This window comes from Vespula vulgaris, chromosome 4 (genome assembly GCF_905475345.1).
Source record: "Vespula vulgaris chromosome 4, iyVesVulg1.1, whole genome shotgun sequence".
NCBI classification, from domain to species: domain Eukaryota; kingdom Metazoa; phylum Arthropoda; class Insecta; order Hymenoptera; family Vespidae; genus Vespula; species Vespula vulgaris.
In genome coordinates this window covers 1,803,788-1,827,669 of record NC_066589.1, presented here as the reverse complement: position 1 = coordinate 1,827,669, position 23,882 = coordinate 1,803,788, and the positions used below count along the sequence as shown (strand labels likewise).

Here is a 23,882-nt window from a genome sequence, read left to right as displayed (position 1 = left end):
TCGTATATAGGTTTTCATGAATACCACACAACTCGATATCAAACGAATTACTGTATCAATTTTTCGAGTGGAAGAAATAGGTTACATATTGGATTATAAATCGCTTTTTTTTTATTCCATCATCCTTTTATATATACGTATATACGTATATATATATATATATATATATATATATATATATATATATATATATACACATGTATATTAAATGGAAAACCGACCGATCGGTCGATCATTCGTTTGACTTGTTTTATACGATTGTTAAACCAGTTATCTTGTTCCCGAATTGAAATGTTATTTTTGATTTAAATTAATATTGTCCGTCATAAAAACGTAATTTTTTGCACTCGTCCTTTCTAACAATTTATGCATAGATAAATAAGGATTCAAAGAGAAACGACAATATTACTTAAAAGTCCAAAGAACGAGTCACAGAAAATTACAATGTTTGTTGTATCTATTAATGCAAGGTTCAATACACGAGTATACTATAATATCGCGACTTCTATTTGTTATGGTCAACCTCGCATAGGATCTATCCTATTGATCCTCTGTATTCGCTCCATCAGTTGAATTTTATCGCTTGTCATTCTAATGAAGATACACATACACACATACGCGACTATTCTTTTGTTTTCAGCGTTACAAATTATTTTGTGGTGAATCTATCCGTGGCTGATCTATTGGTGACTACGATTTGTATGCCAGTTGCGGCCAGTCAAGCTGTCTCACTTGTCTGGATTTATGGCGAAGTTATGTGTAAATTGTCCTCATATCTACAAGGTAAGTTTATTCGAACTCTACAATTTCGTTTCTATCATCAAATTTCTATTTGATAACCAGATTAAAATACTTCAACCACTGACAACCACTGACAAATATAGGCTTTAAGCGGCCCGAAGCACTTAAAGCTCGATTAGTATAAATTAATTATGCACAACATATATTTTCTCCCTTCGATTATTCATGCAGAAGAGGAATAATATACATTGTCCAAATTCGATTATTATTACAAATATAAATTTATATTTACTATATAACGTAGATTTACATTTTGTCATGTGCATAAATCCTCTGTTTTACGGAGTCCGCGAAACGACCGTCTCCATCTTTTTGTGCATAAATCCGTCATAATCGATCTTGATAGATAAAATTAAGTTGAATTAAAAGTTGAAAGCATTCCTTAGTGATATCGACCGACGATTAATTAGAAAGATTCCATTGTATTTTTCATGCGTAAATAAATTTATGGAAATATTCCTTTCGAAATTCTTTTTATCTCGATTAATAAAAGAAAGTAAGATCGATCAAACTTGTTCTCGTATATCTATATTAATAACTTTCTTATAAAAGAGAATGAATAAACGTTTTCTATTTACATATTTAATATTCACTATTGCAAAGCGAGATAATAGCATAAATAAATGAATATTGTTCGCAAAATTCATCTCTTTGTTCTCGGGCGCGTGTGCAATTCATCTTTCTTAGAACACGAGTATTTTCAAGCGTTCATCACCGATTTTAAATATTATATAACATAATTCCTTTTCCAGTAGGATAGAGTTTGTCCGATGCGAATATTTTACTGTTGACTTTGTTCTTCGACATCTTGAGAACGGATGATCCATTAGCAAATATTTAACTAGAATGTAAAATCCTACGACACAATGTATATTTTCCATATACCTAACTATATTACTCATAATAATATAAACAATAAGAAATATTTAAAACGTTCTTTACGATCGTAAATCATTTTCTATCGAGTTTTATTATTTTTTTTTTTCTGGCGAACTTTGTCGATACTTTTCCCTTTTTATTTTATACAATTACGAGCCTAATGATACTCGAACGTTAAAATGTATATACATTATAAAAATCACTGATCTTTTTCTTATCTATTTTTCTTCCCATTGGCTTTTATATTTGTCTCTTTCTTCTTATTATCATCATTATCTATTCATTTAAGTTCCGAGGAAATCATAGAAGAGATTTAAAAGCTCGCTGAAAATTGTTTCTCCTTAATGTAGCTGCTAATCATAAAAAAAAAAAAAATAAAAGTACTAGAAATATCTACAGAACTATTTTAGGGTACAGTCAAAACGGGATAACATGGTTCGGAATAACATATATATATATATATGTATGTATATGTATATATATATATATATATATATATATACACATACATATACCAAGTATTATACTTTTTCGTGACCTCGTTTGTTAGTAAAATCTCAGTCATCGTTATCTGGAAGTTATCTGTTGAGAAAATGTTTATTGTTAGAATATACACCATACACTCTCTTTCTCTGTCTTTTTCTCTTTCAATGCGAGTTACAGAAGGAAGTTGGTTAACAGCGAATGACTTGAAATAATGGTTCAAAATGTGCATTTTACCAACCGTGAAATTTTCTACCATGCTTCGTAGTTGTTCAACTTGGATGATTGGGCGAAGCTTTTTTAACGTTACTTGATTATTATGCACAAAAATTGCATCGTTTACGATTGATATAAAAACAAAGAGAATAAGAGAGAAACAAAGAGAAAAAGAGAAAAAAAAATAAATACTAGAACGAAAGTTATTAACAGCTTCGTAAACTTTTCATATGATTTTATACAATAGAATTTTCCAATTAGTTACAATTTTACAAATATACCTATTATATTTGATTTCTTTTACGCTGTTTTAATATTGTAGAAATAATATCATGAAATCTCGTAAAGGGAATGAGGCCACATAAGATAAATGTTCACGAGTGTATTATATTCTATTATCTAGAGCAATCGATAAATGTTAGAACGATAAGGCAAGGAAGTTGATCCTTAACGATTAATCGACTAGCACATAATCGAAGCTGGTTTTTCAGGTGTGGCCGTTGCTGCTTCGGTCTATACAATTACTGCGATGAGTATCGATAGGTATCTAGCAATACGGAGTCCTATAGCTTTTCGACGAGTATTCAATCGAAAGAGTACCGTGGTCGTTATAGTTATCTTATGGCTAGTAGCTTTGAGTATCTTCATGCCTGTATTACAAGGGGTAAGTTTCATCTACGCTTTATATTATTTTTAATAGCTTTGCAATCGAGTTAATTAGTTCTATCTGTTTTCTCTTTATAACACTATATATAATAACTATAAACTCATACCCTTATACATCTGTATTATATGAATGTATGTGTCTACGTATATGTATTGAAATATTATTTCTTTTCATCGTCATAAGCTAGCTTATTGTTATACCATTCTTTTATCGTCAAGGAGTTCGTTCATAGCAGTTCGCAGTTTTATTTTCTCAAGCGTATTATACTTACATTTATTTTTAAATGAGAAACAATTATATAATAATTATAAAAATTTGTAAAGTAATTATATCTTTTCTCATCAGATTTGAAACAAAAATTTTGTTATCTTATACATTATGTAATTTTGTGATTTCCATGTCACCTTTAGTTCTAACACGATAAAGCTTTTACTTTCTTCTTTTTGTAATATCATAGGCCCGAAATATGGAAATAGCGAAAGATGCGTTGATTATAAAATTTAAAGTAAGAAAAAATGAAAAGAAATATTAATAGTTATAAATCGGATAACTTATTATCAAACTTCGATTTCGATGAAAAGTAGATATAATCCTATTTAGTCCTACGTCATATAAATATTATTGATAGCTATACTGAATATTAATAATCTATCTCAAGAAGAAAGGATTACATTAAACGAAATTTCCTGGGAAACTGTATACTATTACAGCAAATCCTTTGAGTGTTTCATGAAAAAATTACTTTTTCTTATAATCCTAAAATATCTTATTTTTGCATTTTCTATTTTAAAAAATCTCTCGATGAAAAGATTGTTATAAATAATAACAGTTCTTAAAAATACTACAATGCATGCGTTTTAGAATGCAAATGAATACGAATATTCTAATTTCAAAGTTACAAATCGTTTCTTTTCTTTAATAGAAATAATTCTTTAATGAAAAAAATAAAAAAAAAAAATTGTAAATTATACAATTGTTAGTTCATATATAGTATACGTTCATTAGTTTCGCGTTGTATAAATTTTTGTTATATAGAAAATAAGTATAAGATTATAAAGGATTATATTATCATTAAACATATAAACATTTTTTCTTATCAGAGATAATATAGGAATCGTTTTAATGGTCGATTGATAAAAACCGATACTTGATTTTCTGATAAATTTGAAACGGTAGTCGTGAATACAAACATAATTCGGTACTTACAGATATTCACCAATCGATTTATTTGTACGAAATTTTTATCTGATTTCGCTTTGACAGATGACTCTCCAAAGTCCTCAAACGGATCTTGTTAATATTACTCTTCATGGTCCTTGGGCGCTACAAGAGAATTTTTCACTCAACGATACACGCGCTTCCCGATTGCCGCCGGCTTTCTACATCTGCTCGGAAGATTTGAATCCGCTTGGTATAGGGCCTGATTTATTCGGTACCGCCTGTTTTATTTTAGTTTATGCTATTCCTGGTACGTACTCTCTTACAAGTTATTTTTATCATATTGAGAAATAAAGGACAACGATAAATTATGAAATAAAAATAAGAAAATGATCGAGAGTAAATTTTAGAACGATTATCACACACTCACACGTACGCAGCACTCAAAAGTCGTATTTAAAGATGAATCAAAAATGAGAAATATATATACGAAATTTCATTTTCTTATTGACGATATTATTGCGTTATAGAACTTATATATAAGAGAATTTTTCAGGAAAATCGATATCTCTTTGTCTCCAAGTTTCGATCTCAATTATCTCTTCCTTTGTCAGGTTTCGTCGTGATATTGGCCTACTCCATGATGGGTCGGACCCTTTGTGCTCGGAAACCACCGTTCGACTGCGACAGCGTCAAGGGTAGTGCTAGCTCGCAACAAGTTAGTAAATAATAGTTTTATTTCTTTTCTTATCGGTTTGTTGTATTTGTGTTCAATATACTATTGAATATTTGTCATTCGGATTAGAAGGACACTCATTGATATCTTATACATTTGTAAACACGTAGAGATCCTTCTTTACATCTTACATCATAAGTATGTATATGAAGTATGTATGCATGAAACTAGAAAAAGAGATATAAATATACATTCATAAACACACACAATCCAAATATTCTTCTTTCTAGAATAAATATATATCTATTTCGGCCTCAAAAATGGGTTTCAAAAGTATGCTATCATTTTTAAAGTTTCTTCTTTTTTATAAAGAAGTAGAAAAAAAGATTCAATCTTACGCGCAGTAAGCTCAGAGATAGATGATACAGGAACGCTCGGAAAATTTTATCTCAGACAAGTCTCGCATCTAAACCGACCTGCAAGCCAACGAGCGAGAAGAAATGTATCTCGAGTCATAAACATGTTTGAAGCTCCGATATTCTTTCATATTCCATATGTATATACTGTTTACGATGACGTCAAATAAGAAACGATTCGGTCTCGTGTCACACTTGTAGACTTCGTTAAAGGCTATTCAAAGAAACGGATGTAAGATGACATAAGTTACGTACGTGCGAACTCGTATCATTCATGAATCTTTTTTTCCCTCGTTATTAATTCTTTGTTTTATTTGTTCGTTCGTTTGCTTTCTTTTTATCTTTAAATCGACAACGACACATCTATTTTCTTTGAAATTTTCATTGAACCGTTTCCTAATCACGTAACACGATGGTCGATCTCTCTCTCTCTCTCTCTCTCTCTCTCTCTCTCTCTCTCTCTCTTCGTTCTTTTCAATGAATCGGATAAATGTAATAGTCGTTTTATTTAATAGAGACAGTAACGACTTCTAACTGTTTACTTGTAGAACTTCCGATTGGTACGTGAGAGAAGACGAATCGCTTGGATATTGCTGCTTCTTGCAGTGCTTTTTGCCCTTTGTTGGCTTCCTTACAACGTTCTTAGACTGCTCGTCGATCTGAAAGTGGTCGGTGAGTTTTGTTTTGATAAAAGTATTTAATTGCTTCGGCAAACTCTACTTCCGCTGATAATAAGTTTCAAATGAAAAACATTTTAAGCTAGTCAATGTGATACGGTTTATACATTGGACAAGGTCAAAGCGCGCATACTTCATATTGGAATTTATTTTATCGTCGAACTTTAATTCGAAGTTGTTTAAAAACTTAAGAAAATATTCTTCTCTAAATTATTTGATCATCGAATTTCTATTAATCATTTAAACATAAAACATATTACTACTATATTTCGTTGACTATTCGAGTTTGTAACTAACGATTGAACGAATGCAACACTAGATCAATTTATTTCATTGTGACTCAAAGAATCAAAAAAATGAGCAAAAACTCTATTTTCTATTAATCATTTAAGCATAAAATATTTATCAAATATATATTTTATTAATTACCAGAATTTAATCGATGATTAAGCAAATATATTACCAATATATATTAACAATATAATGATATTGCATATACTTTTTGTTATTATCTGATATCACTCTACGATCAACGAAATATTAATTTATCTAATGATAATTAAGTGAAAACTTAATTTAATAGTTTTTATTAAGAATTAATAGATAATAAGAATGATTTCTATAGAGAAGTAATCGCTTTTAAAAAATGTTATTCGCAGACAAAGGATATTCTTCAGTGACCGACGCCCTGTCCTATTGTCTCTTCCTAGGACATGCGAATAGTGCTCTCAATCCCGTCGTCTATTGCTTTATGACACGTAACTTTCGAAGAAGCGTTGCAGAGATTCTTCGACGTGGATCACGTGGATTAGTTCGTCGTAAGCCACGTCGTAAGGTAAGCATATTTGATCCAGTCTGTTAGCATATTTTAAATAAATGATTTACGTTGAACGTGTCGTGAAACTTTTATCTTGGTTACAAATATTAAAGAAAGAAAGAAAGAAGGAATAAAAGAAAGCAAGATAGAAAGAAAGAAACAAAGAACTGTTAGATTCCTTTCAGTACGTGAATGAATTTCAATTTATTTTTAATTTCTTCGAAAGCTTTCTTCAAACTTCCTTTAATAACAATTTCTTTCTTGTATTATTGGAATTAAGTTTCTTGGAATTAAGAAAAAGAAAAAAAGCTCGAAATTTCTTGCAACACGTAAAAGGTATATAGAAAGCAATTAACGTTCTATAAATTTGTCTTCAAGTATAAAATGAAGAAAACTTGGTCAGAAGATGGATACTCTTGACGTTTAAGTATAATATATATCCTGTTGCAATTAATTTCTTACCTTAGGAATTTCTTGACTATACGACTAAATTTTCATTTCTCTCTCTTATATTATTTTGCCAATTCTATTTTAAAAAGAAAAATATCAGTACGTTTTATTAGTTTATACGTTCGCTATATACAAATATATGACAAATGATGACAAAATGATACCTCATTGGTATAATTATCCGTAAATAATGAAATCTGAAAACGCTGAGAGAAAGTATATGTGTGCATGCATGCATGTGTGTGTTAAAAAGCTCTCAGAGTTAATTGTTTATTATTCTATAATAATTACACGTAATGGATATTTAATATTAACCTAAATTGATTATCTTTTAATAAATCTTCTCATTTTTCATTATTTATAAATAACCGTAACGACGAGAAAGCTACCATTATTATTTCGTTGCTTGTTTTTAAATAAATATCAGGCTAGATATCTTTACTACACAGAAACATTTATGTTATCCCATAACAATTCGCTATAAAGCACAGAGGGATGTGACCGAACGAATACCTCCACTAGTCCTATTTATGACTACAAATTAAACTAACTTGCAGTTATATCTTTTAGTTAGAAACATCAAAGAAATATAATAAATCGGTGAATCGATATTTGAACAATTTGAGGAATATAATGTTGAATTAACGTTTATAACGTAAAAATAATACACTGGTCTATCTTCGTTCTCGATAATAGTCTTTATTAATTCAAAGATTTTCTATGATTTTCATCTCCATTCCTTTTGTTATTTATTTTTAAGAGAATAATCTTCCTTTTAGGAATAACGAATGAAATTCTGCATATCTATATTTTTCTTTATCGAAAAATATATTTGAACTATAGAATGATTTTCTTTGGAAACACTGCTCTAAGCGTGAAATTGAATTCCTGTTATTTGGACCATACTAAAACCATTGTTTTACGTTCTCATATCCAGAATGGACGAACATTTCGGATTTAACGATTGGATCGTAGGTCAACTTGTCTAGACAACTGAGGATTTGCTAGGATTAAAGAGGATAACGCGAAGATGAATAAAACCTTGATATTAAAACGTATGATTTGTATCAATGAATACATAGACATATGTATGCCTATGTATATATGTAGATACGTATTTATCTTACGGAATCAATATTACGAGTAAGATTTCAAAATTCTTTCAAATTCTTTACAAATTCTCTAATTTGATTTGATCGCTTAAATGTTTTATCAAATTCTTTTGTATATAATATATATATATATATATATATATATATATATATATCCTTTTTCCTGAGAGAGAAAGAGAGAGAGAGAGAGAGAGAGAGAGAGGGAGAGACAGAGATAAATTGTAAACCGTAAAACCGATGTATCATTTCGTTGGTATTTCTCTACGAAATCTTCTTTATCTTTTTCCGTATTTCCAATTTATCCTTTCAATCCGTCGTGAACTGCTCTGCTCTTTTTCAAGAAAAGCGAACGGTGAGAAAAAAGCTCATGCATGTTTTACGCCGTAAAGACTTTTTATACGCCTTTTGATTTTATTTTTTAAGTTGAAATCTTCTTAAGAACAAATTCGAAAATTATTTTAAAGGAACGTAACTAAACGTGAAAAAATAATTGAAAGAAAATAGTAGTTAATTTTTCAACTATTTTGTTAAATACAGAACGAAGTATGTATATTTGATTAAACAATAATGTTTATAACTGATAAAAATGGAATAATAAAAAGAAACGATGTCTAACTTTTTCTTTCGCTTTTAACGATTTCGTCATTCTCGATTTCTAATTTTTTACATCTAAATGAAACTTTTATAAATCAGATAATGATTCGAAAAATACTAAATTACGTTGGAATGATAAACGCGGATGGAAATACGCGAAATTAATCACGTTATTTTCAAAACTCTTTTTCTCTTTCTCTCTCATTTTATTTGAGTCTTTGCAACATATTGTTTTCGTAAGAACGGATTCTACAAACTTTCGTTTACCGAGTATTATTGCGCAATGATGTCACCCTCGAGTTTAACCGTCGTAATTTTATCGACAAGGGAGGAAACAGTAGTAACGAATTTATCACTGTGAATGCCTTGCATACAAAGAAGAGTCTCCCTTCTTCAATAAATTTCGCGAGACGAAAACAAGAAAGTTCAATGTTATTATTTCGCAAGAAAAATGAATGAAATTGTTAGATTGTAATCACGAGACAGTGACAACAAATACCGTTGCACTATTTATTTGTTCCTCGTTAGAATTTACTCAATAAAATCGTTATCGCATTATTTGATATGTTTGTCTGTCAATTTTTCTTCGTTATTTTCTTTTTTTTGTTTTCTTTAGTTTTTTTTCTTAATAATCTTTACTTTACTCTCAAAGTTACACGTACGATTATTTCAACGTTTTCGTACATAGATCAATTGAAAAGTTTGCTCGGTTTTTAGATTTTTAGATTCGCGATTAAATGATCTTACTCGTAAATCATTTAATAGAACGATTAAAGAATGTTACATAGGAGAAAAGCAGCAATTTACGAAATTTATCTCTTATTGACAGATCTACGGTTATGACATATATCTATTTACAGAGTGGCCTGTTTCCAATTAATACATAACGTATCGTGCTTGTGAATATGCACTATCTCGTCGGACGATACGTGTCAATAGAAATTGATGAAGGAGAACGAAACGTTAAGCTTATATCCGTAGACGACGCGACACGGCACGAATGTTATCTCGTTCAGCGATCGATTTTCTTCGTGAGATACATTTAAAATTCTACCTGGTGACCGTTTTTGATAAAACTATTATGTTAAAGTATTTTTCTTTTTTATTTCTTTCTTCCTTTTTTTTTCTTTGTTATTTATATCCTATGATATTAACAAAAATATATAGACATAGATAGGAAAGAGATAAGAAAAAGATTATTTTTATTAGATAACAGAATGTCTAATACGTGACAGCGATCCTCCGATTCCGCTTGATCGTTTCCAATGTTGGTATAGAATGGTAGACGTTTTATCGTGGAATTTATATGACCGCAGGATAGCAAATGTTCCCTTAAGTTAAGAGCCCGCATCTTATTCAAGAGGGTATCTGTGAGAGAAAGAGAAAGAGAGATTATAGCGATTTCATCAAGCGACACCCTAATATGAATTCCAAATGTTCAGTCTATAAAATTATAGCGAATTCGTGACGAGCAAACTATTCAAAAATTCTATTTATTAAGCAATAATTTAAACCTACGTGAAGTATACTAATTACAAATATTTTATATTTAATCTTGTTTATAATTCTTTGAAAATTTTATCGTTACGATTTTATTGAATTCACGTGAATAATAATGATCCTTATATGAATAATAATTATTTATATATTTTTTCTTAAAAGCATTAATTTCGTGTTAGTCATTATTTCGCGAGGAATATAATTATGAATTTGATAAAACGTATAAGCAGTACGAGTTATTGATTTTTAATTTACTTTATACAACGGAACTACACGTTTCACGTACAATTCAATCGTTTCTGCGTCATAATTATTCATTACATTTACAGTTTTATGCCTTTTAATGTACGAGTAAATATAGAAATCTAGATATGGAAAAAAGGCAAATTTAAGACATATTAGAGCGTGATAATCTACTTGTTATATCGAATTTTGTAACTACGAAAGAAATGCGAGGAAAAAGCAAGAGGGTGATCGAAGCGATAAGGGAAAACTTTTTGTCTTTAGAGAAGCATTTGATTTAATAATAATTAAACTTACGTTTCTATATGCCTTATCGTTTAATTTCATCGTCCTATTAATAAACAAATGCGTTTAATTCGTCGTATGGAATGATTCATATACTTTTTTTTTCTGTACAATTTTTTATGCCATTTATGAATAAAAATTGCAAAACTACTAAGCATCGAAATGTCATCCAATTAATCTGTTAATTAGAAGAAAATTACAAGTATAATTACCAATTAATTCCTTGTAACACTTTCAAGTCACACGCTTGTATATTTCTATTTTTTTTTATCGTCAAAAAATTAATTATTAATTCGCGTTCAAAAATTAACGTTATATTATTATAAGTTTCGCATATTATATAACATTTTTTTTTTCTATACACGAAAAACTGAATAGAAGATGAGATCAAAGATAAAATAATTTCTATCGATTACGTACACACTTTCTGGATGTCTTGGGAATATTCTTTCAGGATGTTCATCGAGATACGGATGGTGCATGTGGTGGATGCAGTACGGTCGGTGAGGCCAGACGAGGCTTTTTGCGTCAAAGAAAGATGTTGCCCGTTTGCTGTATACCTATGGGAGGCCACGAAACTGCAACGTCAAGCAGTGGTTATAACAGTTTCTACAGTAAGCAGAGCCCTCATCGTCGTTGTTATATGTTGAGAAGCATTCGAGGTACACCACAAATGCAGATAGAACCAAAACCAGTAGACGTTACTCGGGATAGACATCAGAGTTATGACAAGAATGATCCAGATGCGAGTCAACCACGGCAATGTACCGTTGTTACTATGGACGATCGACGTTGTACTTAATTCCCTGAACCCAACTCGAAATTTAAACTTAAGATCGATCGAACAGATTTAGAACTTATGTACGTATAGAACGTGTGCTTTCATTGATGTATCATAATTCGTTCATTCATTCGTTCATTCATTCATTACCTTTTCCCATACATACAGTTTTCGAATGAAACTGATTTCCTACAGTCGATAAATCTTCGGATAACTCGTCATTTAATAAGAATCTTTCGATTGATCCCCTATTGACGTGTTGTGGCTAAATATGAATATTATAGATCGCATGTGAGAACCTCTTGCAAAATATCGGATAGAAGCGGTGAAAATAAAGACGATTAGCCTTCCGATAGGGTAGACAGGAATCATTCTTTCTTCCTATCTTGAAGTTTTACGATATAACGTAACGTGTAAAGTTACAGACCATGGGTAGAGAAAAGAAATTAACGCGAGAATGATCGGGAGTTTTATGGGTTGTTCTTACGAAAAAGAAAACGACTCCCTTGTCGTATCTTCTTCTTATGTCCTAGCGTACTCCCTTTATTACCGTCGTAATTGTACACAGAATTAAACAACAAATTATTCGGAACGAATGGAAAATCGATCGAGTGTCGGTAAGCTTTTAAAATATTTTCAAATTGTTAAAATTGAAAAATGTGGAAAATAATTAATGTCGTTTTCGTCGACAAAGACGAGAAGTGCTGCTAATTAAATTCCCCTCGACGTATATTTATGCATGACCATACCCAGAAACAGGCACTATACACACACGCATACACGCACAAAGGAACACACGTACGCAAAGGAACACGCACAGTGGAAACTTTTCTCTCTGATAGGACAGTATCGATAATTACGAACTGTTATGGCTAACCCATAATCGATTAAGCGTAACTAATTTGAGAAAGGAATCAAATTACAGGGAAAATAGGGTAAGACGATCATATTTACGACAAGTTTTAAGCGATAAAGACTTCTTCGTACTACCTTCGTGTCTACTTTTGAGCAAGTATTTTATACTCGTAGAGGATAGCGAGTTTGCTGGCTGTTAATTGATTTATTAAGTCGACCAACTGTGCGAACTTATTTTATGTTGTTTACGTATTAAATTTTTATTCCGACCGAGTTTCTCGCCGTACGAACGTTATCGTGGATAACGTAGAAGGGAGAAAGAAAGAAAGAGGAAAAAAGAAAACAAACAAAGCAAACGAAAAAAAATTACAGGTCGGTATATATTTTTAACGTAAACTCTAGTACTTCCGATCGATTGGTGCACCAAGAAATACGACAATTTAACGTCTCATAGTGCTCGCGTTATTCGTCGTAAAATTTTCATCCGAACTTTTATTGGTCATGTGAAACGGACCGGGACGAAGGATGTATCGTTATAGATAGTAGACCCTCGAAGAACGTGTATTGAAAAGAGATTGCTAATTGGATTATCGATTAAAAGAAAGAGAGATAGAGACAAAGAGGGATAGAATTTCGGAGAAATAAATAAAGAATACTATCTGATCTTGTAATTAATTGTAAGACGACGACGATTTTCGTTTCGAAAGCTTTTCCAATGATTTTTTTGATTCTCGATACAGCATTATTGATAAGCGATTCTGAGATTCAAGAAGGTCGATAATATTATCTACTACGCACCATGTAAATATTTGTTCGTGGTATTTCCGCTTCGACGATACTGCACGCTTGATCATAACGTTGGATCACGTCGAAGAAACGAATTTCGTTTAAACATCAATTACAATATGTCGAAGGAACATGGTTAATAGGAGCGAAAGCTAAAGTATCGACGAACTTGGGAGATATTTGTGTACTTTACTTTGTGTAAAGCATATCGTGTCGTGTATTTTGAATAAAGATTAATATATCATTAATATTCACGTAAAATGGTCTTAAGCGAATTCATTAAATTATCGACTTTACGAGTCCTAACAAAAATTTGTTTTCTATTGCTAAGTTTACGATAAGAACGATAAGAAAAAGAGAAAAAATAAAGAAAGAGAAAACGATTACAAAATAAAATAAAAAAGAAAAGATAAATAAATAAATAAATAATAAATAAAAATTCAGTCGGAATAATAACGTCCGCTTTAATTCCGAACATATAAGCAGAGTTTAAAATCTAAGAGATCTTCTTCTTCGCATACTAAAAAAGAAAATATACGTAAAGAAATCAGAAATCGAAGGATGTTTTCGAGTTTTTTGCTGTCGGAGCAACCCCTTCTTCATTCGAACGTGATGCCCTTGTTACGAAGGGATGGAACGTTTCAAGGTTTTGTAACGCTTTCGACTTTGTCCATGATATCGCAAATCGAGAAACGCACATGACGACGAATTCCCCTATAACGTACGACGTTTTCCATCATTTTTAACTTCTAGATCTCAACTCGAATATATGTTTCGTCGTACTGCTGACAATGAAAGAGAAAAGAAAACCTTAGAAGCCATAAAGGGATCCTCTTTCGGGACGCGACACAATAAGAGGTCTCCGAAGGTTTCTAGTATGTATGAGAGTGTTCGATCGTTGAGATAGAACGTTGCCTCGTGCCGTACATACATGAAAATGACTTTTCTTTCGTAGAAAATAAACGAACGAGAGAAAAAAAAAAAGGAAAAAAAAGGAGGAAAAGAAAATGAGAGATCACGTTTTCTCGAAAGAAACCGGTTAAATCTTTCTGATATTATAACTTTTTCAAGATTGCGAACGAGGATAGAACGGGTTAATCATTTTTCAAGATGTACATATGTATTTCGATATTCATTCATTGGTCGTGAAAACTACAGGATTATTTTTTTTCTCTCTTGTAAAAATGAAAATCCATTTCGTTGGAACGTGCTACGTATTTTTATGTTGACGGATAAACAAGTTATTTTTATTCGTCACAACTACGTTTTCTCGAACATTGCAGACTATACGTTTTATTGTCTTTCATTTTTCTTTTTTTTACGTTTTTCTTTTTATTTACTTTTATCTTTTTTTTTCTTTTTCTCCGCCATCCTTTCCTTATTTTTGTTTTTTTTTATTTTCTTTTTATTAAAAAATTATATTTTACAATGTGCACTTTTTTTTTTTAGACGACGTACGCTCTCGATTTTCCCTTTCGATTCGATTCGATTCTTTTTTACGAGATCGATCGAAGAGATTATCAAATTTTATTTTTATGGCGATTTAGCAAACGCAAAGGACTTATAAAAAGATTCATAAAAAAAGACTTTCCAAGTACGTTATATAATTACCGTAATTCTTTACGAATGATCTAGTAAGCTTTGTCATTTGACTTTCTCGCGCAAGATGTTATTAATGAACGATCACGTGGACGAGTGAATATTAAAAGGCTATACTAATTGTAAGTTACTCTAGAAAGATACACAATCAAAGATGTGAGAACATCATGCGAGAGAAAGTAACACGGACGAAAGCTTCTTCTTTGTTATAATTCTTTTTCTCTCTTTTTCTCTCCATCCGATGTAAACAGTGTAATACTTGTAAATTTATGTATCCGTCGACAAGTTTCAGACGTTACTCTTAAAAATATCGGACCTAGGAAAACCTAGTACTAGCGATTTCACGTTTTTCATCTAACGTCTTCGGATCTCTCTCTGTTCTTTTTTGTTTATTTGTTTGTTTGTTTTTTTCTTTTTTCTTTTTTTTTTTTTTTTATTAAAGAATGTATACATCTATCCAGGACGAAATGACTTTCGACGAAGAAACAGGAGTGAGTAAGATGATACGTTTCTGCGAATTTTCTTTAATCGATCGAAAACACGATTTTATCCTTTGTTATTCCGCTTTATTACAGAAACGAATCATAGTTTCTCCCTCTTCCTTTCTATTTCTTTTTCACTCTCACTGTTTCTATCGGAAGCTCTTCGTCCATTTATCACCACCTTATAATCCCATTACGTAAATCCTTATAAACCGAAGCGGTAATAATACCATGACTTTGATTGGTACTATCGATAGTTCGCGAGCTAATTTCGATCGGGTTCTTATTTTTATCGAGAACACTAAATCCACCGAAACTGTGTCTCGTTTGAATCTTTGATATCTCTGGTCTCTTCAACGTTGAACTTTTAAGATAATAATTATTGATTGGATTAAACTTGTCCATTTTCGACGTAATTTTTTCCGATCCACGACTTTCTTTTTGACGGTGATGATGTTGCTGTTGTTGTTGGTGTTGCTGATGCTGATGATGTTGTTGATGCTGTTGCTGAACCGACGATGAATGAACCGGCAACGTCTGATTTAAATAATTTCTAACGATTTGAAATTGCGAAGTCGACCGTCGAGGAGCGTAAAGTTCAGAACTGCTTGCACTTCCTCCGCTGTTACTGCTATTACCGATCCCATTCAAAATGTTACTATTGATCGGAGAAGTCGTTACGAAGTGCTTCGTTACCCTGTTGTTATTATTATTGTTGTTGTTTAACATCGTAGTTAAATACTTAGTATACCTTAATAAACCGAGCTTCGAATCGTTAGTCTCATTCAATGACTTCAACGCCGTTGTTTTCGACCGATCGATGTTGTTTACTATCGGCGGACGTTGATGCTGAGTCGAACGCGTTTGCCTATCGCATCCTCTTCGTAGTTTCATGCGTGACGTTCCTCCTAATTGGTTACACCTTACATTCGCGCCATACTGAAATAACGATTTTCACAAAATCGATCAACCAGATTTATCTCAATTTCTAATAACTGCAAAGCTATACTTATGACAACAACGAAAAAAAAAAAGATAGAAAAAGAAAGAAAAAGAGAAATAATACAAAGTTTAACATATACGAAATATTTAAATAAATGTTCGGCAAGAATTGATTAAAATATTATTCAGCAATAGTTCATTTAACAAGAGTCATGCGAATCAAAAATGCGAAAGTGAAAAGATGTGCGAGAACATGCACAGTACGTGTAAATAGTGTACGATACCTAAGCAAATCCCACGCGACAAGTAGCCTGTAACGATATAATCGTCTCTTTACTATCGTGAGAGCAGTAATTACGAAGAGGTATATAGATAGATAAACAGATGTGAGGATGAAGGAGAGGGGAGAGAGAGAGAGAGAGAGAGAGAGAGAAAGAAACAGATCGATCGAAGATGAGGGGCTTCTTACCGCTGTCACTTGATCCGATTGTATGGATCTTTGAGATTTCGACAGATGTTGATTTTGTTGACTCAAACAAAGACAACTTTTTGTTGTTCCCGCTGGTAAATTTCCTAGATGACCGTTCGAAAGATTATAAGCATATTGAGAGGTCGGATTTTTACCTGTAATCGAGACAACAAGTAAAAAGTTCAAATCCATTAGTTATCGAATCTTTCAACGATTCTTTAACATATATTATGATTAAAATACGTCGAGTTATCGCGATAGAATTTCTTTTTAATGAATAATGAAAATTCTCCTGACTGTCGATTTTTTGAAAATAACAAAACGATATTAATCTCACCGTTGTGCAGATTATTCTTTGTATTATCTTGTATCGATATATTCCCTGACGTACTTATTGTCCTCGTTTTGCCAACTCGAGCACTTTCGTCACTTGATCGACCTTGTGACGTCGTTATTACTTTTCTGTTTGCCAAACTTGCTCGTGCTTTAAGAAACGGAAGTTTATAATTCATGACTAGATGTAATCCATGACTAGAAATTTTGCTTTCGATATAATAGAGTCGACGTTAATGCGATTAACCGGCGTATCGTTTCCATATGGTGTGATAATTAATTAAAAAAGATGAGCGTTTCAAGTATTACAATTTTTTTTTAATTTTATCTTTGCCTATGCACGAATTAAACAGTCATGTATGAAACGAGAAGGAAACGTTGAAATGAAATAAATCTGAAAGATATCAAATCGAAGCACGATTATATCTTTATGTATATAATTGAATTCGAATTAAGATCAATCTGAAATATTATAGATGAAATATGAATACGAGTAGTCATCGCATTGGAACTCGTTAATAATTTCATCTTAAATTTCATCTTAAATACGGACGATGTGAAATCTCGATGACCGTGCTATATGAATAATTCATTAGTTCTCTCTACTTCGAGCAAAATAGAACTTATCGATAGGTCTAGTACAACAAATCGTTGCTTTCATTCTTTCTCTCGACTCGTATGTTTTTCTATAATTAGTTAAAATAAGTTGGCTTATTTGTTTGTTATTACCGTTTGTTTGTTGCGATGCCTGGAAATGGTTTTTGTTGTTACGCAGATCGCCGCACGAAGAGCGAAGATTTTTACCAGTTATTACGTCACCTTGACCGACTACAAAGTTTCCATTGTTCGTAGAGTTGTACGTTTCCTTTCTGATATGTTCCGAAAGACGTCTAACTCTCGCTTTCGACCTACATACGTATGTATGTAAATATACGTTTAATATTGGTTCGGACGAGTAGGACATTTTTTTTGTGCGAACATCTCAAACTTTCGATAGAATACTTGTCAACTTAATTCGACATTTGAGTCTTTCAAGAAATTCAATTAGTAAAAAAGATAAAATTAAATAAATATAAAAATGACAATAAGGTACTCGCATATTTTTATGCTTCCTATGCTTCTCATCCATCATCGCATAGAGCTTATTCCTGTATTCTTCGACTGAAAGTTGTACGTCGTCCCTTAGCAATGGTACTACGCTGGTACTTCTTGAAGGTTCGTTTCCTCTTCTGTGAAAACTGAAAAAAGAAAAAATATTCTATTACTAGTATCGAAGTTACAATGGATTTTACGTGTACATCTTAACCAGGTATAATATTGTTACGTATTCGTTCTTATTACGGTAAGTTTACTTGAAAAAGAATTACTTTGACTTATATTAAATTTGTCGAGTAGTTTTGTTAGTTCTGTTGAAAATGTATTCTTTATTCAGAAAATATATTCCAACAAATACAATATGTTTATTTGAAAAGAAAAAATATTAATTGTAAAGGAAAATAGAAAGAGATTTTATTGGAAAAAAAAAAAAAAAAAACAAAATAATTTCTCGCGAATAAAGTTATAATAGAAAATAATTTTTAACGTGTATAATTTTGCTTAATAATAATAATATCATTTTTATTACAGTTACATTTGAATATGATTAATCATTAAACGGGCAGGACTAATATCGTTAGATCTAATATCGTACATTTTTTTTCAAATACAATATTATTTCTGTAATTACTATGCCCGAACATTATTGATATTAATTTTAACGTGTTATTTATAATGACTCACGGATAAAAGAGTAACAGTGAGAGAGAAAAAAGGGAAAGAGAGAGAAAGAAAAAGAGAGAAGTAGAAAGAGAGGAACAATGTAAAGAGTAGTAAAGAAAAACATATTTTACATGCATGTAATATTTACCTAACTACATAGATGTGTTCCAGAGCTTCGACTGCCGTCAATCGATGCGTCGGATTGAACACTATCAGATGACAAATGAGATCTAAAGCTTCTTTCGATGCATCAGGTAATAAATCCTTCAAGGAACGTTTTGGACCAACTGGACTTTTTTCCAGCAAATTAGTACCATAACCAGCACTAACCGAAATCAAATCTGAAGGGAGGAAAAACAAAAAGAAAGTTTCGTTGGGACGAAGTGAAAATGATCTAACAGATTTCATCGTGCTTTATTTTTTTGCAGAAACCTCTTGGAAATAAAGGATTACCTTCTTCCGTTGGTGCTGGAAGTGTAGCCATTATTCTCTCGACTTGATTTATCGTCGATGAACCAGGAAATAGAGGCTTGCCGAGCAACATCTCACCGAGAATACAACCTAGGGACCACATGTCGATGCCTTTCGTGTACCTTAAAGGGAAACGTCTTGATAAATTTAGAAAAAAAATATATATATATTGTATGTAGATTAGTAAATTTTATTGTAAATTAATTCTTGTAAATAAATAAATTATTTGCGGACATTACTCTGTCTTTTTTTCATCCTGTCACGATATTTGTCTCATCTATTATTCTAATTGTGTTATTGAATTTCTTTTCTACTGTAGATGTAATGATTATGCATTTAAATGTCTAGTCTTAAATGTAATAAATCGACTCAATAACTATCAAGGGATGATGTTAAATCGATTCGTCGCGTGTCGTAGAATTGTTCTGACCGAGATATGAATCGAATACCTTTTCGAGGCGATCAGTATTTCCGGTGCACGGTACCATCTCGTAGCGACGTAATCGGTCAGAGTTGGGTCGCTTCCGGTTTCACCATCACCTTCACCGATATGTGTGACGGATCGCGCTAGACCAAAGTCAGCTATCTTGCAATGGCATTGAGCGTTCAGCAAGACGTTCGATGGCTGTTAGATATCATTATCGTATGATTTATTTGATATCTATTTGTTGTTAACAGTCGAATATTTATCACTACAGTATTAGAGTAAATACTGACCTTCAAGTCTCTGTGAATGACGTTACCGGAGTGTATATACTTGATAGCCTTGAACAATTGATACATGATGAAGACCTTATGGATGTCCTTGAGGATGTTGCCCTTCTTAATGACGTTGTGGAGATCGGTTTCTGAGGAAACGGGCCGAAACGTGTTTCAGGCCAAAAGTCTGAGAAACGACGCATGTGACCTTTTTGAATTCTTCTTCGGATCGGGAAAAACTCACCCATGTACTCGAATACGAGATAAATGTCCCGATCGTTGTCCGCCTTGTGTAGGCCGATCAGTCGTACGATGTTCTCGTGATTGGAAAACGATAGCAGAAACATTATTTCACGGAAAGTACGCTGTGCGTCTGTTTGATTTCTAAATGCATCGAAGATCTTCTTCACTGCCACCGTTTCCTTCGTTTTCTTTTCTATCGCCTTCCATACTATGCCGTATGCCTGTTAACAAATTTTTTGTATGTTTTCTTTTCCTTTCTTTCTTTTGTTCTTCTTCGTTCGCTACATTCTTTTATATGAAATTAAATAAGATATTTTTCAAGAGCTTCTTTTTCAAATAATCTTTCATTGTTATCTAATTAGTCGAATGAAAAGTTAATGAATTTTAATTTTATATTCTTAATAGAATTGCAAACGACCTCTTTTCTTTTTTTTCTTTTTCAAAGTATAAAATTAATTTGTCTATCCGTCTATGTGCAAAAGTGATATTACCAGTTATTTTAATTAATTCTAATATCTCATTTATTAGCCGAAATAAATACGGTCTCGTTTTCTTTGTAGACATATAATTACATGAAAAGAGTACAAAAGAAAACGTAAAATACGTGTACCGAATGGCACACAAAGTCAAAGAAGAATGTCGGAAGTCGAACGACAAACGACATTTCTTTAAAACGACGTGTTAGCCTCAACGACAAATCCTATTGGACGAAGGACGTAAACTTTCCTTGACCCGAATTTATCTTTTCCCCACACTCTCCATTGATCTACATTCGTGTAATCGTAAAAATTGTTTACATTTTTTCTAACTTTCCAAGTATTGAAAGATCGCAGTGACATTAATTATTTAATCCAATTAACAATTTCTAATTACGCATTTTACTCATTCATTCCATTTGATTTAAAGTTTTCGAATTTATTTTCTTTTTCTTCTTTCATCATCGATAGAAAACTTTCAAGAAGAGTAAAGTTTATTTTACCAGAAAAAGTGAAGTATGATAAATTAGATGAAAGTCGAACGAAGATATGATGTCGCGAATATCTTCTTTTCTTTTTTAATTATCCCCTTTTTGAGATCAACATAATTATTTTCAACGTCGTGCCAAGAATGTCTTTGCTTGTAGTACTTCACTGATCGATGAACGTTCACCGACGTTCTTCCTCGCGATGACAGAAATTGATTTTTTATGTATCGAGTTAGGCTGTACGTTTTCATTATATATGTATGCATAGTTAAGCGAATGACGGATAATAGTTTTATTTTCGTTGCGACAGTGACGGCGATGGCTCCAAACCGTTTTCATATCGATTGTCTCCAAGCTTACATTTTCTACACAATTATCGATCGTACTATATCATTTTTAATTTACATTTCATTTTTTTACTCAAGGAAAAAGATGATAATTGATATCATAACCGCGAATTAAATTCTTTTTCTTTAATATCCTTCGTTTCGAAAAATATTGAAAAATATTAGATTTGTAACTTTTATGATTATTTGAGATAGTAAAAAAAAGAAAAGAAAGATACGAGAGAAAAAGAATTCGCGTAATTTATTTAAGAATCTTCTTTGATACGAGAGAGATATACGTTCGCTCTGACTGACATCGTTTAACTAATAGTTGGAGACGTGATATAGTAAAGGGTCTCCAGATAGAAAGAAGAAGAAAAAAAAAAGGGAAACAAAGCAATTCGTACGCGTTTATCGTGTAGAAGGAATACAAAGGAACACATAGGAAGTAATACCGGTGACCTTTACTTCTCATCGCCCATACACGTGTTGTGTTTTCATTATCATAAACAGTTCCGAGCAAAATCTTTGATACAGCGAGTACGTACGTAGAAATTTTTGAAGAAGAAAAGAAAAAGAAAGAAAGAAAAAAAAAGAAAACATGACGATATGGAAATACAAAGAATAACATTTATACGTATCATATACGTGATAAATCGAACAAAATATAATGAAACGTTGTAGAAGAGAAAAAACAATTGTATGAAAACGGAAAAAGAATTACTAATATGATATCGCGTGTTAAAACGAATGTTAGAGATCTAATATTAAAATTTGAAAGAGAGAGAGAGAGAGAGAGAGAGAGAGAGAGAGAGAGAGAGAGAGAGAGAGAGAGTAGAGTTTGTCGAGTTCTTAAGAGAGAATCACATGAAGAATTAAGAAAAAGAAATAAAGATAACACTAAGAAGCAGGATGAGTCACCCCTTTGCCGAGACGTCGAATGATGTCGTACTGATTGCTGACGTGAGCGTCGATCTCGGAAACCTTTGTGGTGTTTTTCTTGGCGGACATCGTACTTCTGTTGGACGCTGTTATCGTCGTCTTCGTCCTTTTGATCGTCGTGGTTGGTATTTTCTCGTCGATGAGACTTTTCGAGTATAGCTCACGAGGGATTTCAGGCGGAAACGGCGCTCGCGGGACGCGCCGCATTCATGTCTTCTTACACATCGGGAAAGGAAGATCCAGTATGATCTAGTCCGACAGTTTTTTCATTCAACCTCTTACACGTCAATGTGCTTGTGTTTATAGAATTCATGACGGTTACCACGACGACATGTTCGGTGCCACCCACGCCTATCAACGATATCGCTTGACCGAGCTCGTACGATATAAGGGGTAGGGATTACTCGTGTATGTAGGGGTTAACATGTGGAAGGGGAACGAGGAAATAAATATTTCTCTCATTTTATACGTCATCGGTACGATAATAATTAAAAACGATCCGTAATTAGTCGTGCGTGATAAGAGAAAATTCGTTCGATTAAATTTGTTTATTTTAATGTTAAATAAAATTGAATCGTAAAAGTTATGAAAATGTACGTTTATAAGTATCATTATGAAATTATTATTATTAATACTTATTACGAATATTTGTTGTATAAATAATACTACAATTTCGCATCTGTAGTACAGTGGTCGATATCGCGGTCTCTCTCACCTGAAAGATCCGGGTTCGTTTCCCGGCATTGCCTTGTGATTCTTTTTCAGCAGGTGATGGGTTTGTAACCGGGTTGACTCGAGTTACTATGCAATCCGGGTGTCGCTCATGTTTGCAGTAGAACGGTAAGTAACGACGATCAGCTAACATCATCCATCCATCAGCGCGGTGCAGAATGTAAAAGGTAAACTTAACGCACTATTTTCTCAAGAAATTCGCTAACTAACATGATCTTTAGAATCGCAATAATTTCCTTATAATACTTATAACATTACGTGATTAATTGCAACAAAAGTGTAATATGGTTTAACGAAATATTTTTTTGAAAGAATCTATAAGATTGAAATTGTATAATAAAAACAGAACCGAGCTTGGTTCTACGACTAATCAAAGATCGAACGGTATAACGTTGATATTTTTGGAATACTTTGAGAGATTACTTTTAAGTGATTTATACTTTTAAAGTAAAAGAAAACGATGACATCGAATATTTTTCATTGAGAATCGCAGCCAAATACATACATGTGTTTGCCAGCTGCGATT

The 23,882-nt window shown here is 32.2% G+C and overlaps 2 protein-coding genes across 11 annotated transcripts in view; one reads left to right on the top strand and one right to left on the bottom strand.

Moving 5' to 3' along the window:
* The window catches only part of LOC127063194 (RYamide receptor-like), a 32,854-nt gene that overhangs the window by 5,939 nt on the left and 3,033 nt on the right, over nt 1-23,882 (top strand). For 3 of the 5 annotated variants that reach the window (XM_050992612.1, XM_050992615.1, XM_050992613.1), the window contains exons 3-9: nt 641-783; nt 2,871-3,043; nt 4,310-4,514; nt 4,819-4,922; nt 5,845-5,968; nt 6,633-6,808; nt 11,429-13,657. In XM_050992612.1, the coding sequence (XP_050848569.1) occupies nt 641-783; nt 2,871-3,043; nt 4,310-4,514; nt 4,819-4,922; nt 5,845-5,968; nt 6,633-6,808; nt 11,429-11,776 (1,273 nt within the window). In that variant the 3' untranslated portion in view covers nt 11,777-13,657. Of the gene's footprint in view, nt 1-640; nt 784-2,870; nt 3,044-4,309; nt 4,515-4,818; nt 4,923-5,844; nt 5,969-6,632; nt 6,809-11,428; nt 13,658-19,407; nt 19,686-23,882 lie in introns of those variants that run through there. The other 2 variants (XM_050992616.1, XM_050992617.1) reach the window with 2 other exon arrangements.
* LOC127063191 (extracellular signal-regulated kinase 2-like) lies at nt 14,984-22,831 on the bottom strand. 6 transcript variants are annotated; one of them, XM_050992598.1, is made up of 12 exons: nt 22,604-22,831; nt 20,394-20,613; nt 20,168-20,298; nt 19,900-20,075; nt 19,433-19,572; nt 19,128-19,320; nt 18,319-18,459; nt 17,951-18,129; nt 17,226-17,372; nt 16,889-17,043; nt 16,229-16,416; nt 14,984-16,135 (listed from the first exon to the last, which is right to left on the bottom strand). In XM_050992598.1, exons 1-12 carry the CDS (start codon nt 22,829-22,831, stop codon nt 15,652-15,654), a joined length of 2,382 nt encoding a protein of 793 aa, XP_050848555.1. In that variant the 3' UTR covers nt 14,984-15,651. The 6 variants fall into 6 exon arrangements, with proteins under 6 accessions (XP_050848555.1, XP_050848556.1, XP_050848554.1 ...); XM_050992599.1 differs by having other exon boundaries at nt 14,984-16,105; XM_050992602.1 differs by lacking the exon at nt 14,984-16,135 and adding an exon at nt 16,704-16,730 and having other exon boundaries at nt 16,285-16,416.

Coding starts and splice junctions, on each gene's coding strand:
- LOC127063191 (XM_050992597.1), bottom strand. CDS start 22,831: ATGCGGCGCGTCCCGCGAGCGCCGTTTCCGCCTGAAATCCCTCGTGAG. Junction 20,614..22,603: donor TTCGACGTCTCGGCAAAGGG/GTGACTCATCCT, acceptor ATTTGTTAACAG/GCATACGGCATAGTATGGAA. Junction 20,076..20,167: donor TCATTCACAGAGACTTGAAG/GTCAGTATTTAC, acceptor GATATCTAACAG/CCATCGAACGTCTTGCTGAA.